Source organism: Caloenas nicobarica, chromosome 3, assembly GCF_036013445.1.
Source record: "Caloenas nicobarica isolate bCalNic1 chromosome 3, bCalNic1.hap1, whole genome shotgun sequence".
Taxonomy (NCBI): Eukaryota; Metazoa; Chordata; class Aves; order Columbiformes; family Columbidae; genus Caloenas; species Caloenas nicobarica.
The window spans coordinates 98,991,793-99,005,861 of NC_088247.1; the positions used below are offsets into that span (position 1 = coordinate 98,991,793).

The 14,069-nt window shown below is 37.2% G+C and overlaps 1 protein-coding gene across 1 annotated transcript in view; it reads left to right on the forward strand.

Moving 5' to 3' along the window:
* The window catches only part of CENPF (centromere protein F), a 44,735-nt gene extending 30,764 nt beyond the window's left edge, over positions 1-13,971 (forward strand). The window contains exons 13-20 of the mRNA XM_065631142.1: positions 816-3,116; positions 3,675-3,827; positions 4,914-5,090; positions 5,833-5,994; positions 7,597-7,783; positions 8,489-8,965; positions 10,906-11,099; positions 13,590-13,971. Coding sequence (XP_065487214.1) covers positions 816-3,116; positions 3,675-3,827; positions 4,914-5,090; positions 5,833-5,994; positions 7,597-7,783; positions 8,489-8,965; positions 10,906-11,099; positions 13,590-13,799 — 3,861 coding nt within the window. The 3' untranslated portion in view covers positions 13,800-13,971. The remainder of the gene's footprint in view (positions 1-815; positions 3,117-3,674; positions 3,828-4,913; positions 5,091-5,832; positions 5,995-7,596; positions 7,784-8,488; positions 8,966-10,905; positions 11,100-13,589) is intronic.
* Positions 13,972-14,069: the final 98 nt, after the last annotated feature.

Sequence of the window (14,069 nt, forward strand, 5' to 3'; positions counted from 1 at the left end):
TTCGACCATTAAGTCCTGTGTGAGTGGCCTCAAGTGCCCAGTCAACACAGACCCAGAAATTAGAATTTAACACTGCTCTCACAATCAGAGACATCTTGAAAGCTCCACATTTTGGCCAAATGTGCAACACTGAGCAACTCTTCTTTGCAGAGAAGAAAACCTTCCACATGGATGTGTTACTTGTGATTCACATAGAGCATCCACACTGATACACAGACACTTGAAAAAAGAAATACTGTTCCTTACTGTACATGGCTGGAGCTTTTTTAAGAGGAAGTGCTCAATACAAATCATTCAGGTGCTGCCTTCAGGCCCAGTTCTCTTTTGGAGTCCTCGGGTTTTGAAGTTACTCAGTTTTATTGTTTCAAATGAGAGTATCGGGTGGCCCAAATGTAAGTCCAGTTCTGGCAGATAGTGATAATTTGGAAAAGGGAAAGTTTGAGGATTTGGGCCTGTGTCCCTTGAAGATTCTCTGGTGTCTAATAGAAGGTGAGCAGTAAACCTTTCTCTCTTTAGTGATGCTAATTATTTTTCACTATTTTCCCAGAATACAGAGGCATATGATATCTTTGCACTCAGTCTTCCACTAAATTTGGCTGAAATTTCTCCCTAAGTATCTCTAAAACCTTTTGGCCAAACATGCATGTGTGTATAAATAAGTGTAAATCCTTTCTGTAAGCAAGCAGATTCTGAAGTACAGAAGGATGCTATCAATTTATTTTGCATGATGAGAAGCAGCTTTGCTGGTTTAAGGAAACTTTTAAAATGCACCTTGTTTTTCCTTTTTTTAATGGATTGATTCTTAACCCTTGCAGAACACTGAACAAGAAAACAATAGTCCCTATCAATTGGGAGTGCCTATTGCAAACTCAGCGCTGAAAAGCAGTAATCCTAAACTAATCCCCATTGAGAAAGTCGCTGTAGGAGACACCTCTGTGTGTGGAAATGTAACTGAGACTTCTGAAGCAAGATTAATGGAAGATGATACTGGGAAGATTTCTGGAGAATGCGAGTGTGGAAATATGTCAGGAGAAATAACCAGCCCTTCAGACCCTGCCAGTGCGTTGTCATTTTCCAACAGTGATATGGTTTTGAGTGCAGGGGACTTCTTTGGAAATCAAGTAACCCCTGAAACACTTCAGGAGGAGGCAAAACAACAAACTGCTGAGAATGTGAAGCTGATCTATGAGCCAGAAGAAAGCCATAAACACGTTGACTTACCAATGAAAGTTGAGCAATTAAACTCAGAGCTGAACCTTCAGAATGCACAATTAACTCCGAAGAGCTCAGCTTTTGCAGAACTGGAGGAAACTACTGTAGTTGTTAAGGAAGAAAACTGTGACATAAAAGAAAAACCACAATCAGTCTCTGTCAATAAGGAGCAATTATCTCTTGGAGTAGTGTCATGGGAAAAAGAACCTGAGAAGGCAAAGTCTGAGCTGGAGATACATAAAGTAAGATTGTCTAATGCAGCAGACACATTGGATGATGTAGAAATGACGAACAGAGATTGTCATGAACAATTTCATGCAGCTGAAAATGAACAGAATAGGCCAAAATCTGAGCCAGCTGATATGGAGAACTGTGCCTTGTTCACAGAGAATTATATTGAAATGCTTCAGGCAAAATATCAGCAGTTGGAAAGGGAGAGGGAAGTCAACCTGAAAACTATTGCTGGCTTACAAGAGCACCTTGTTTCAGTCACAGCTGAGAGAAACCATATTGGCCAAGAACTGAGTGTTTTGTCTGAAAATAAAAAAGAACTGGATCAGAAGTACCAGAAGCTCCAAGAGAAATTAAAAGAGGTAGAGTCAACTAAGGTGGATTCTACTGAATTCATTAGAAGGTTAGAGAGTGAGGTAAGGACACAAATGAATCTGTTTGAGGTTGCAAAATCTGATGTAAATCAGTTATCAAATGAAAAAGATCAACTTCTGCAGAACTTGCAAAGTTTGGAGCAGGATGCTATGTCTTTTGCCTTAGAAAAAGAAAATCTCCAAAACAAAGCCACAGATTTGAATGAGGAGAAAGAGCTGCTTGTAAGAGAGTTGGAAATGATGCAGAGTAAATTAAGATCATCAGAAATGGAAAATTCAAAGCTTTCTAGATCTTTGGAAGGCTTGCTAATGGAAAAAGGTGAACTTGCTGCTAGACTTAGCTCAGCACAGAAAGAAGTAGACCAAATGCGGTATGGAATTGAGAAGCTGAAAGTAAAAATTGAATCCGATGAGAAGAAAAAACGCCACGTTGCTGAAAAGCTGAAAGAGAGTGAATGGAAAGCTGACTCTCTTCTGGATAAAATAGAGAGACTTGAAAGAGAATTGGAGATGTCAGAGAAAAACCTAGAAGATGCGATTGTTCAGTCAGAAACTGCTAAAGCAGAGGCAGAAACATTAACAATGGAGAAGGAAGAGATGGCTGAAAAACTGAAATGTTTCAACTTACAAATTGATGTCCTCACCTCACAAAAAGAGTGTTTGGATAAAGATTTAAAAGAAAAGCAAGAAAGATTCCGTGAACTAGAGTCCTCAAATTTGGCTACAGCAAAACTGTTAGAAGAAAAGGAAGAAGAAAAGATGCAGATCAAGGATGAGTTTGAAAATACTGTGGAATTGCTGAAATCTGAGCTCAACGATGTACACAAGAAATTTGAGTTTTCTTGCAAGGAGGAAGCAGATGCGAGAGCAAAAGAGCAAGTCTTGATTAATCAGGTGGCTCATCTTGAGCAAGATAAAGTAATACTATTACAGGAGTGTCAGGAAATAAAAAATGAAAATAAAAAGTTGGATCAAATGAAGGCAGTACTTGTTCAAGAATTAATGGATTGTAAACAAAAACTTGACGAAAAAGTGCAAGAAAATGGTGCACTTCAAAAGCAGGTGAAAGAAGCAGAAGAGTTGTCCTCAGAGATGACACACAGGCAACAGGAGCATGAATACTGGCACCAGGAAAAGAAAAGCCTGAAGAATTTGATTAGTGAGTTGAAGCTGAAGGAACAACATTTTTCTGATAATGAAACCTTTCGGGATATCCTGAATGTTCTAAAAGTGTCTTATAAAGACCTCGAGAAGGAACTGGAATCTGCACTTTGTGAAAAGAGCACTTTATGTGAAAAGGTAATACCATTTCCGTTAGGGCAGAGTTCCCTTTTTAGGAGCGAGGATAAAGTGTTCTCTGGACTTACCACTTCCTTAATAAATTATATCGTAAAATAACTTTAACTTCAGACTTTCACAGTAAACATCCTATTTTAAAAATTGTGTTTCCAATGCAATAATGAGTTTGCATTGAAATTAGAGAGCTGGAAAGCATGATGTTGTTTTGTGTAGGATGAATGGGAAGGTTGCTTGAAAGTAGGCATTGAAGTTTAAGTGACTGAATAATGCAGAATAGTTTCCTCTTTCCTGTAGAAGAAAAAGAGGAAAGACAAATTAGTATTGGGTGGGTGATCTCTTATATCAAGAATAAGTACTTGGGCAGCTCAAAAGAAAGTGAAACAACAATTGGACACTTGCCGTGTGAAAACAGCATTAAGTTGTTGTGACTCTTGCTTGGAGTTGGACCATCTATGAGAATAAAATAACCCATCTTAAAAACTGCTTGTTGCATATAAGGAAATTCTTTGAAGGTCATGACACATGTATTAAAAATAATTATGGAAAATTTAATTTCAGGTAAATGAACTAACTGAAAGTTGTATTGAGCTGCAAGTCAAGCTAAGTGATGCTGAACAGAAGATTTCCAAATTACAGGAAGAATCTACCAGAGAAAGGAACCAGCTTGCAGAAGAAATACAACTTCTTCAAGAACATTCAGAAAAGAGCAAAGTTAGTTACTCCATGTGTAATATATCTCTGTTCAAGGCCAGGTGCTCAAGTACAGTAAATCTGTGGAGGTTGGTCAAGGGAGCTGTGCTAATGTACAGTATCAGAGGTTCTTGCTTCCAAATTTCCAAAAATTTAATGTTCTGGTGTGGGATAGTATGATGATTAGTTAGTTTTCTCCTCTTACTTCTATTGAAACTATGTTTTCTTGGCATAAAGACCACAGGTGGATAACCACAAATCTTTCAGTGCCAAGAAATTCTCTCTTCTACACGCATTCAACCATTAGATGGAGCACGTTAGATAAAAAGTATAACATTTCTCAAGTTTGTTTTAAAACTAAGCTACTTTCAGTGTTTCAGTAGCGTTAAACTACTTTAAGGACAAAGTCAAAGAATTAACAGTTTTAGAGTGTTTATTTTTAATTTGTTCACATTTATTTCTCAGAGGTTGTTTTACCATCTAGATGACTGTATGTCTTATTTGTGAACAATATTATGTGTTTAAACCAGCTGAAGTTGTCTTCTGACCTACTAAGGTTATTTACAAAATTGTATAATCAGGGCCTTGTTTCTGTTGTGCTGTTGAAGATTTTGAGAGGGGAAATAAAGGAAATTTCTGCAACGTTCAGAAATCCTGTATGGAAATGCAGGTCAGCTGTCCAAAAAGTACAGTTATAAAAATGAATCAAAATGAAAATGCTTGCAAAGTTTTGTCATCTTAGAGAGTGTGAGGAAAGTGACTCTTAACCTCTCAAGTCACTCTCAGAGGAACAATGTTTGGAAAACTTAAGCCTTGATTTTGAAAGTACTGCTTGGTTTAACAGTGTCGGTGAACTTGCACACACTACACCCCACAGATCATAGTGTTTCTTTTTAGAAGACACTCCTTTGCCTCCTATCCTGCCTTTTGTGTTCATGTTCCATTCTTTGATTACAGTGTATTTAGAAACTGTTAAATTTTTTTTTTTCTTATTAAGTTGTTTTTGGAAATTCAAACACGTTTCAGGTGTAAAGTCAGACGGTTTAATAGGTAACTGTTTCTCCATTGAGAAGACTCTACCAAAAAATGTGCTGTTACTGTTTACAGAATCAGCTGCATCTAACTATGTCAGAAAAAAATGAACTGACTAAGAGTTTGGAGACGGTCCAGAAAGAACTACATGAAAAAGAAAGTGAAATGAAAAGAGAAATATCAGAATACAAAGACAGATTACTTCAAGCAGAGAAAGAGCATCAGGATGCCCTGACAGAAGCAAAACGAAAGGTAACTCAGAAAGTGGGAAGGATGGTGCTGTGAGTTTTTAATTAAATTCTATGTATTTTACAAAACTTTGCTGATCCTATTGCAAAAGAAATAGTCTTTGCTAACAATATTTGCAAACTCTACATATACTCGCCTTGGAACTAGGTAAGTGTTAACTTTTTTCCATGTAGCAAGCAGTGAAAGGTAAATATATCTCAGAACTCCGTAAGTTTTCAGGTATATATAATTTATCTTAGACTATACATTTGAAAAAGGGAAACCAACAGTATGTTTCACTCCAAGAAATGGTTGTTTTGGTATGAATGGGGAAGAAAGATTAACCACTTTAGTGTATAAGGGCGAATTTGTTGGAAATGCATTTGTCAGCCATTCTGTATACAAGAAGCCATCATCTTTTCTGCAGAAATATGTCTGTGAATATGTACTTGAGGCCAGTAGGACACAGGCAAACAATTTGTTGTAATTCTTAGCAATTTTCATTCTTGTAAATATAAAGTAAATGAAAGAGCAAGTTATAGTAAAATATATGGGCTTTGTAATGGCAAAGTTCTTAGAGGCAAGATTCTAGTATACAAAATGTATACTTGGGACAAATTGCTCTTTCAGTTTTAAACTCAAGAGATACCAAGCAAATTTGCTGTGGAATTCCTGTGGGCTATGATTTGCTCTTAAGTACATCTTTAAAATACAACTCAATGTCCTTTTTAGTATCATAGTAATTAGGCATATTTTCTTTCTCTAGAATGAAGTAGAAATTGAGGCCTGTCAAGATAAGATGAATTCACTGGAGCACTTCATCAGCTCACAAAAATTGGAAATTGAGCATTTGAAGTCAAATAAAGAAGAACTAAATAATTCCCTTAAAGAAGCTAATCAAACCTTAGAAGAACTCCTAAAAACTAAGGTAAGAAAAAAGTATGCAAGGATTGCCAATTACATGAGACCCAAGGCACTAGGTAGTAAAATAAAGGTAGGATTGGAAGCCAGTGCTCCAGAGCTTTGGCTTGACTTCGTTTTGCTAATGAGAATATAGAGCACAGAGGAAACATTGTTACTATTGATCTACATTAGAAAAATTCTGTAACACGTGCCATGACTGAGATCACTCATAATTGGTTTATGTGATGCTAAACACAGCAGTCTGTTGTCTATGCTGAATGTTGCAGCTGGGTTCTAACGTGGTTAGAATACACTCAAAGACACTTTGCAGTGCCTCTCTATTCTGTCTGTGAATTACTTTGATGATAAAAGATATCATATTCTGTCTTAAACATTAGTCTTGATATGTTGCTTTTGATTCTTGAGAGTTTATCAGTTCCATTTTATACAGAGGTCTCATTACAATTATTAACTAGTGTAATTCTCTAAATGACAGAACTGTTCTCAGTGATGATAGAATATGAGCTCCACATACTGTGAACAACTGATAGCTGGGAACTGTTCTAGATGAGCTCGGGTTGCTTTTTAGTAGCACAGGTGAAGTTCAGCTGTTCGTATAACTTAATTTCCATATTATTTTCTCCTGCATTTTTCTCATCTACCTTATTTTTATTGTCCTGCTTCTGTGTGTGATTGATTGCTGGCTCCAACTCTGTACTTCCACTTCGGGAATGAGTATCTCTAAATGCGCTTTTGAAGAAAAACAGTCAATTCAATTTACTTGAAAGTAACCACTGAATCGCAATACATTCATCTCGCTCAACATTTCTCTGTTCCATAGGGCCCTCCCCTGTGGTGTTAATTTGTTTAATGTAAGCAGTCCAATGCTATAGTACTATAGGATATGTGCCAGTTACAGAAAACAGTAGCCATGGTAGTGTAAATGTAACATCCAAGGCTTCTAGCTGTGCTCCCTGTGTGGTATTTACACACGGGTTGGTACCAGACCAGATGAGCAGGGAGCAGCCCAGGAGAGTGGAATTATTTGCTGCTGCTCAGCATAGTATTTTTAAGCTGGAATTTCAAGTACAAAGCAGGCCAGGGTTATCTTGCCTCTGTGGTAATATGATGCATTGGGGACAAAAAGAATAAAGGAGATTCAGAGTAGGAGAGAGCACTTTAAAATTTGAATATTGGTTTGAAAACTGTTACCTGGAAAGCAGCACTTTCTTATGCCACGTCAATGAAGTGATAACAGGTGGAAAAAGGACTACTGCCTCAGAGTTTATACAGCTTTCTTATAGGTAGGATGCTAGTCTTGACATTGCTAATCTGAACACTCATAATTTGTTGGTATTTCTGAAGAGAATAAGTCTCCCGTATTAGTATTTAAATCCTTGTTTTTCCGCTGAGTTACCTATACGTACCTGTCTAGTAAGAGGACTTTCATGTTTCCCGCAGTAAAGGAGCTGCTATAATGAGGTTGTACAGAAAGAATCGAACAAGTATAACATTATAAACATGCTCTACCACTAATATTGCATAACAGTTGAGATTCCATTTGACACTGTAATGTGTAAATGGCAGAATTGTTTCTGGTTTAATAACTACATTTCTTATTTTGTAGGCTGATAATATCAACATTATAGTTCAACTGAAGAAGGAAAATGAATTTGCCCACAGTAAAGCGCAACTGTGGATGAAAACCTGTAAGCAGATGGAACAGGAAAAGGAAGTGTTGCAGAAACAACTAGTTGAACATGCTGAACTGTTGAAGAAGAAAAATCTAACTATGTCGAAGTATGAGAAAGAAGGTAACGGAAGTTAGATTCAATCCTCATGCTTCCTTAGCCATGCATTAGTTTGTAAAACTTTCTTTTTGCCCTAAAATGTCGAGCTCTAATACACAGGATGATTATTAAGTACTATAAAAAAGTACAACTGCAAATGTGTTACCCGTTTTCAAAATCTAGTTCATCTTCTTTCTTTTAAAGTATCAGAGGCAACTCTGGATTATGAATAAATGTTTTAAATATTACACTTCTGTGGTTAAAAGTGACTTAAAGAGGAAGGGGAGTGTTTTTCTTAATAACAAAATTTTTTGTGCAAGTTCTTTTGTTGCTTTCCAGCAAACTTTCCTGTCTGATTCTTGGGCTTTATTCTTTATATTTTGGCTCATCTCGTGAGAGATGAGTAGATTCTGTAATTGTAAATAATACTTGAAGAAAGTTAGGGCTACAAACTTGAGGGTTTAGAAGTTACAAAATGACAGGGAAAATGTTTGCCCATGCACTGGTCAAGGATTCCTTTCAAATTTTGAATGTTTGTTCTCTATTTAGCAAATACATTATTGTGTCTAACATATTACTGATTTTGTTAGACACTGTCATTTTTTTTTACAGTTGCACAGTTATGAACATGGATAATTAATTAAAAGATGTGTGACCATTACATTATAAATTCTTATATATGCATTTTTTAACATCAGTTATATGAATAATGATATTTTGTTTTGAAAGGTGCTGATGAGAATGCCATTACAGAAGAAATTAAATTAAAACTGGAAGAATTACAGGAATCTACAGAAGTGAAAACCAGAGAAGCAAACGAGAACTTGGAGAAATATTGCTCTCTAATTGTTAAATATTATAAACTAGAGGAAGAAAATGAGATGCTCAAAACACAAGTCAGTTTGTTGAGTGCTCAGCTGAAACAGCCAGGGAGTGATGCTGTCAGCACTCCTCTGCTGAATTCGGAGAACTCCGTAACAGTGAGCAATCAGTCTGTCAAAGAGATGAGGGCAGATGCAGATACTACTAAGCTTTCAAGTAAAAGGCAGAGATATGAAGACAACAGGAATGATAATGGAGAACCAAGATCTCCTGTGCCAGAGACTTTATCCAAAAAAAAAAGGAAAGATGATATCTGTCAACATCTGCTGGGTCAGGAGAACACAGATGATGAGCCAGATGGGCTTCCAGAAGTAGTGAAAAAAGGTATTTATAGCATTTTATAAAGACAAACGTTCTCTTGACCATGGCAGGTGGGTTTTTTCTCTTTTGTTTTGCTGAATTAGTTTTACTCTGATGAGTAGGTGACTACGCAAATATTTTTGGTGATGATGGTAAGTGAAAGTAGTCAATAGGAGATGTGCCAGTTAGTGCCAAGTTAGTGTTTGTGAAGCTAGGGCGTTAGACCAGCACGATACGTTTGTGTTGGTTTAATAAATACCATTTTGCTAAGAGTTAAATGGTGCTGGCAGTCACAACTTTGTAGTTCCTCGTGGTGTGTATATTAGAGGCTAAGCGTATGATCTGTAACAGGAACAAAGTTTTGCTGACACAAGACTTGCTCTCATCATTTCAAAGCATTATTTGAACCATTTACTGAAGCTCACAGGAGAATAGATGTGGGGTGAATCTACTCTCAAAGGCCAATCTACTCTCAAAGACTGGAGTGTTAGAGCACCGTGCTGTGATGGAGTCATGTTTGCTCCCTCTACAGCCCCACAGGTCCTTCAGCGTCACTCCTGACGAGGTCAAAGAGGCCATTAGTAGCTGTGGGTCTGACTGGTGAGTGGCTGGTGGCGAGGGCTGCAGGGGACGCTGAGGAAGGAGGTCAGGGCTGCCCCGTGCCAGACATGGTCGGGTCCAGCTGGCTTTGAAAGACAAAAAACCGTGTGCCAAAACAGAACCAATCAGAGGTGTATGTTGCACCTCTGTGAAAACGTAAGAAAGGACAGTAAATGCTGAGATTAAAGAAAACCAGCACTGGGTCTGGAGGGACAGGAGTGATGCTGAAGCAAAGTCTCACACTGAGCAGGGCATGGGGCTGATGGGGGTGGTGGAGGGCTGAGAGGAGACTGAGGAAGGAGATGTGAGCCCAGAGGGATGACTGACAGTGGGTTCTTCCAGTTGAATTAAAAACAAGGAGCAGGATCTGACCCACATCTCCTGCCGTCCCATCACCTCACTGAAGGTGTAGCGTGCGGCAAGGCATTTGGAGACCAGAAACTGGGGAGGAGAGGTGTTTTCCACAAGTGTTTGATTATTTGTGTGCTTTTGTTTCTTTCAATACCAGAATCCAGTAATTAAAAGTATGTGAATTGGCAATACATTTAGTCAATTAAAATTCCCTAAGTCAAAACTGTCTTGACCACAGCAGTAGTACGTTAACATCTTCATGACAGTTCAGGTTCATTCTGTTTTGAATGCAATGAAATGATAAGGGTTTGCTGTAACAGAAAGTAACGGAGAAGATGCACGAATCAGGGCTTGAAAAATATATTGTACGTTCAACTACCTCTTAAGTGCCCCTTTATAAAAATGCAATTGCAATCATTAAAGGACAAGCTATAGAGATGCTGAATTATATCAACTTCAGTGATCACTCCCAGAAGTCAGGATTTCTAAGTCGACACGTTATTTACATTCCATTTTCTGACCAGCATTATTACCTTCTGGAAATACACCTGTTCTGAGGACATATGTGCCAGTTAATGTTTGACTTCTAGGCTAAATAGATAATAGATAATCCATAACACTATACGTGGAGAAAAATATGAAAAATCAAGAATATCATGTCACAGTATTGCGTTCTGATCGAATTTTAGTAAAACCAGTACATGTTTTCAGACTGAAATTATTCTCGACGTAATAATATACCTGTAAAGAAAGAGACCAAACACTTGTTTTAAAACAACTTTGCTATAGAATTACTATTGTACCTTATCTACAGTTTCCAGGGCTTGCATATGAATTTTGGAATACACAAGATCTGTTCAGCAATCTTTTTGATCCATTTTCTTCAACAGAAAATATTTATTTTAATCAGCTACTTTTATCTCCATTTTAAAAAAAAAAAAAAAAAAGAGAAGATCTGTTCAAGAAAGTATAACTTATATGGCTGTTTTTAATAGAAGCTGTTTATTTTTCAGGGTTTGCCAATATCCCCACTGGAAAGGTCAGCCCTTACATTTTACGCAGAACAACCCTAAATCTAAGAACCAGTCCCCATCTGGCTTCTCCAAGTGAGAAATTGCCTTTGGCTGCGCAAGATGTACAAAAATGCAGACCAGATAGTCTTGGTGAGCACTCCTGTTCGACACCTGGTGGCAGCAAACCACAAAAGGTAAATTTAAAAAAATGTATCTGGGTATGAAAGTCATGGACATAACTAATACATCCACTAAATGTGATCATCTTGCCAAGTAAGTTTGAGGACATATCATTCTTTACATTTCTCAACACTACAGTGAAGATAAGATCATAAATACTGAATTGCTAAAACATGACAGAGCTCTTGACCCTGCTAGCAATCTGCAGAATGTTCCTGTGATATGATTTGTGACTTCTTAGGGAAACCCATTGAGAAATGTAAATTAAATACAGGTATATTTTCAGTTTCTTATAATGGATGTTAAAGAGCAGATATTCCTTATACTTTGGTTTCTCAGGTTTCAGAAAAAGTAAACAGCAAAAAAATTAGCCTCTGGGAGTCTGAGTTGAGGCTGAAAGTTTTCTGCTAACAACTCTTCTTGGAATTCCAGATTCAGGATGCTGTGAAATAACTACAGTTATTTGAGAGGCTGTTTAACTATCAATAGAGAGCAATTAGATGGTAAAGAAACTACATTTCAATGTGTTTACCAGATTTTAAAGTTATGAAAACAAATCAATGCTAGAGAGTTAGGTCTTGAAAGCTGATTTTTATTAAAAATAGTTTAGTAACTGGAGTTTACATTAACTTTGCAAGAGTTCTTAGTAATATGGGACACTGTTAAATGTTTCACAATAAGATGTTCTTTTTAAGTTGTGCCAGTGCTTTGCAGATTATAGAAAAATGTTCCAGCTCTAGGACAGAAATAAACCTTTTATTATCTGAAATCTCCTCTGAAGGTTTTTAACCGTGCTATCTCAAGCTGAGCAATAAGACTATACTTATTATACATTGGTACTTCTTTAGATGAGGGCTACATAGAAATATGCCAGTAGGTAGAAATTCTTCCCATTTGCCAGGTTACACAAAAGCATTCTCTTGGCAGTCAGTGGAGGCTGCCACACAGCCAAAAGTGAAGCCATAAAGCCAAGAATGCAACTTTTGTTGTTTTGTTTTGTTTTAAAAGCAGATATTTTGTGTTAGCACATAAAGTGTGTTGGCAAAATAGCAAACGTAAGTAAAGGCAAGAGCCACATACTTCAGCGGATGGATAGGTTGTGAGGCCAGAAAGCACCATTGGGAAGACGAGTCAGATCAGAGCGATAAATTTTTTTGAGCTATAGCAATAGGAAATCTGCATTTTGATAGTGAGAGTAAATCCACTGTCTATTGTTTCAAGGGTTAATTACCCTACTTGCCAAAGTTTGTTGCTTGTTACAGAGTTGCCTGGAGGTCTGTGGTTTATTACTGTTTCATTAAGTGATGCCAATAGATTTTATTTACACTCATTTATGTATGTTTTCCTGTAAATTTAGAAACAAATGGAGGGTCTTGCTTGTAAAGGAACTGAGTGGTGCAAAAAAGAAGGGAAGCCTTGGCAGCAGAAAGTTGTGTTGTAATCACCTGCCAGCATGGTGTAAGATTGTTGGAGGCTCTTGCTGGCCATAGTCAAGGTTACAGCAAATAACAAGTAATCAGTAATAAATTGTTTTTAACTTAATGGGGGAGGGATTTCCCAAACAGTCCTCCTCTTTGTCTAAGCTTGCGTTGTCTAGGTCCAAGGACAGGCTACTCCTTACCTTCAACTATATAGGAGAAATTAAGATTTCGGGGTTGTTTTTTCCCCCGAAGTGTAAATACGCAGTTCCAGGAATTTGTGCCCTTCTCTCCTGGACATTGCTGGATGTATGTGTTTGTTTTATTTCAAGATGACGTACATCTGGGAATTTCTGGAGGAATTGTTCATAATATCGTTTTATCATTTGCTGAAACCATCAAAATGTGTTGTTTCATGCTTTATATTAATACAGTAAATGGTATGTCTTATTTTAAAAGTGAAATAAGCCTTGTTTCCTTCTCTTTGACAAGTACTTAGATGTACGTCATTTCAGACGCCCGGTTTCAAACTGTTGCAAATTTCTCAAGTTGTTTAAAATGTGCCCCGTCGTATCCATATGCAAATTTGTTCACTTTCCTATGTGAATTTGGTGTAGAATTTAAATGGAGTGCTTTGACTGTGCATCGGTTAAAATGTGAAAGCAGTGGTTTTTGTCCAGAAGTCAGCAAAAAAAGTGACAACCATGTTTTGTGTTTGCAGGGTATGTACAGGAAAAATAAAATATAGATCTCAGTACACAATACCTGGTACCTCCGTAAGCAGAGTAAGAGTACTGTCTGTTCCTGGTTTAGCTTATTTTTTTTGCTCCTAGCAAACAGCTTGCCAGCTGTGTAGTGGATATTCCGTCTAACACCACACCAAAACGACTGATATCAAGTATCACTGTATTGTATATTCAAAGTGATAAATGTCTTCAAAGTATTTTTTGCCATTTTCAATATTTGTGTATGTTTTTTGCAGAATACCAATGTTTAGTCTTTTGCAGTGAGTCTTTTGACCTACTGCAGAAAGCTAATACGGTTTTCCATTACCAGTAAAACAGGACATTTTTGTTTGTGTTACAGGTAAATGATGAACAGCAGTCCCCAGCAGTAACAGCTCTGCCACCACTGAAATCTACTTCAAGGTCACCACTTTGCCTGTATAAACAATCCACAAAAACTGTCTCTGACAATACTAAGGAGTGTCGTATGATGCACAAAGCCAAAAATGCTCTAAATGAACATGGACTACTCGAGCAAGATGAGCAAAAAGAAAATTGTAAGGTGCAGTAAAACTATGTGGGCTTAATCACAGCTCAGACTAATGGACAATCAAAACCCAGTTTCTGAAATAAATATCAGAACTGTATAGGGGGCACCATTTTCTCTTATCCAATGATTAACAATATATTGGTTCTGCAGAGCTTATTCTTGAACATTTACTAATATCAACAGTCACTCAAACACATGGAATAATAATGAAGGAACAGATATAATTAATCTTCTGTAGAATTTTCTGTAAATAATTCTTCATAAACCTTTGAAAAAAATTAAACCATGGAA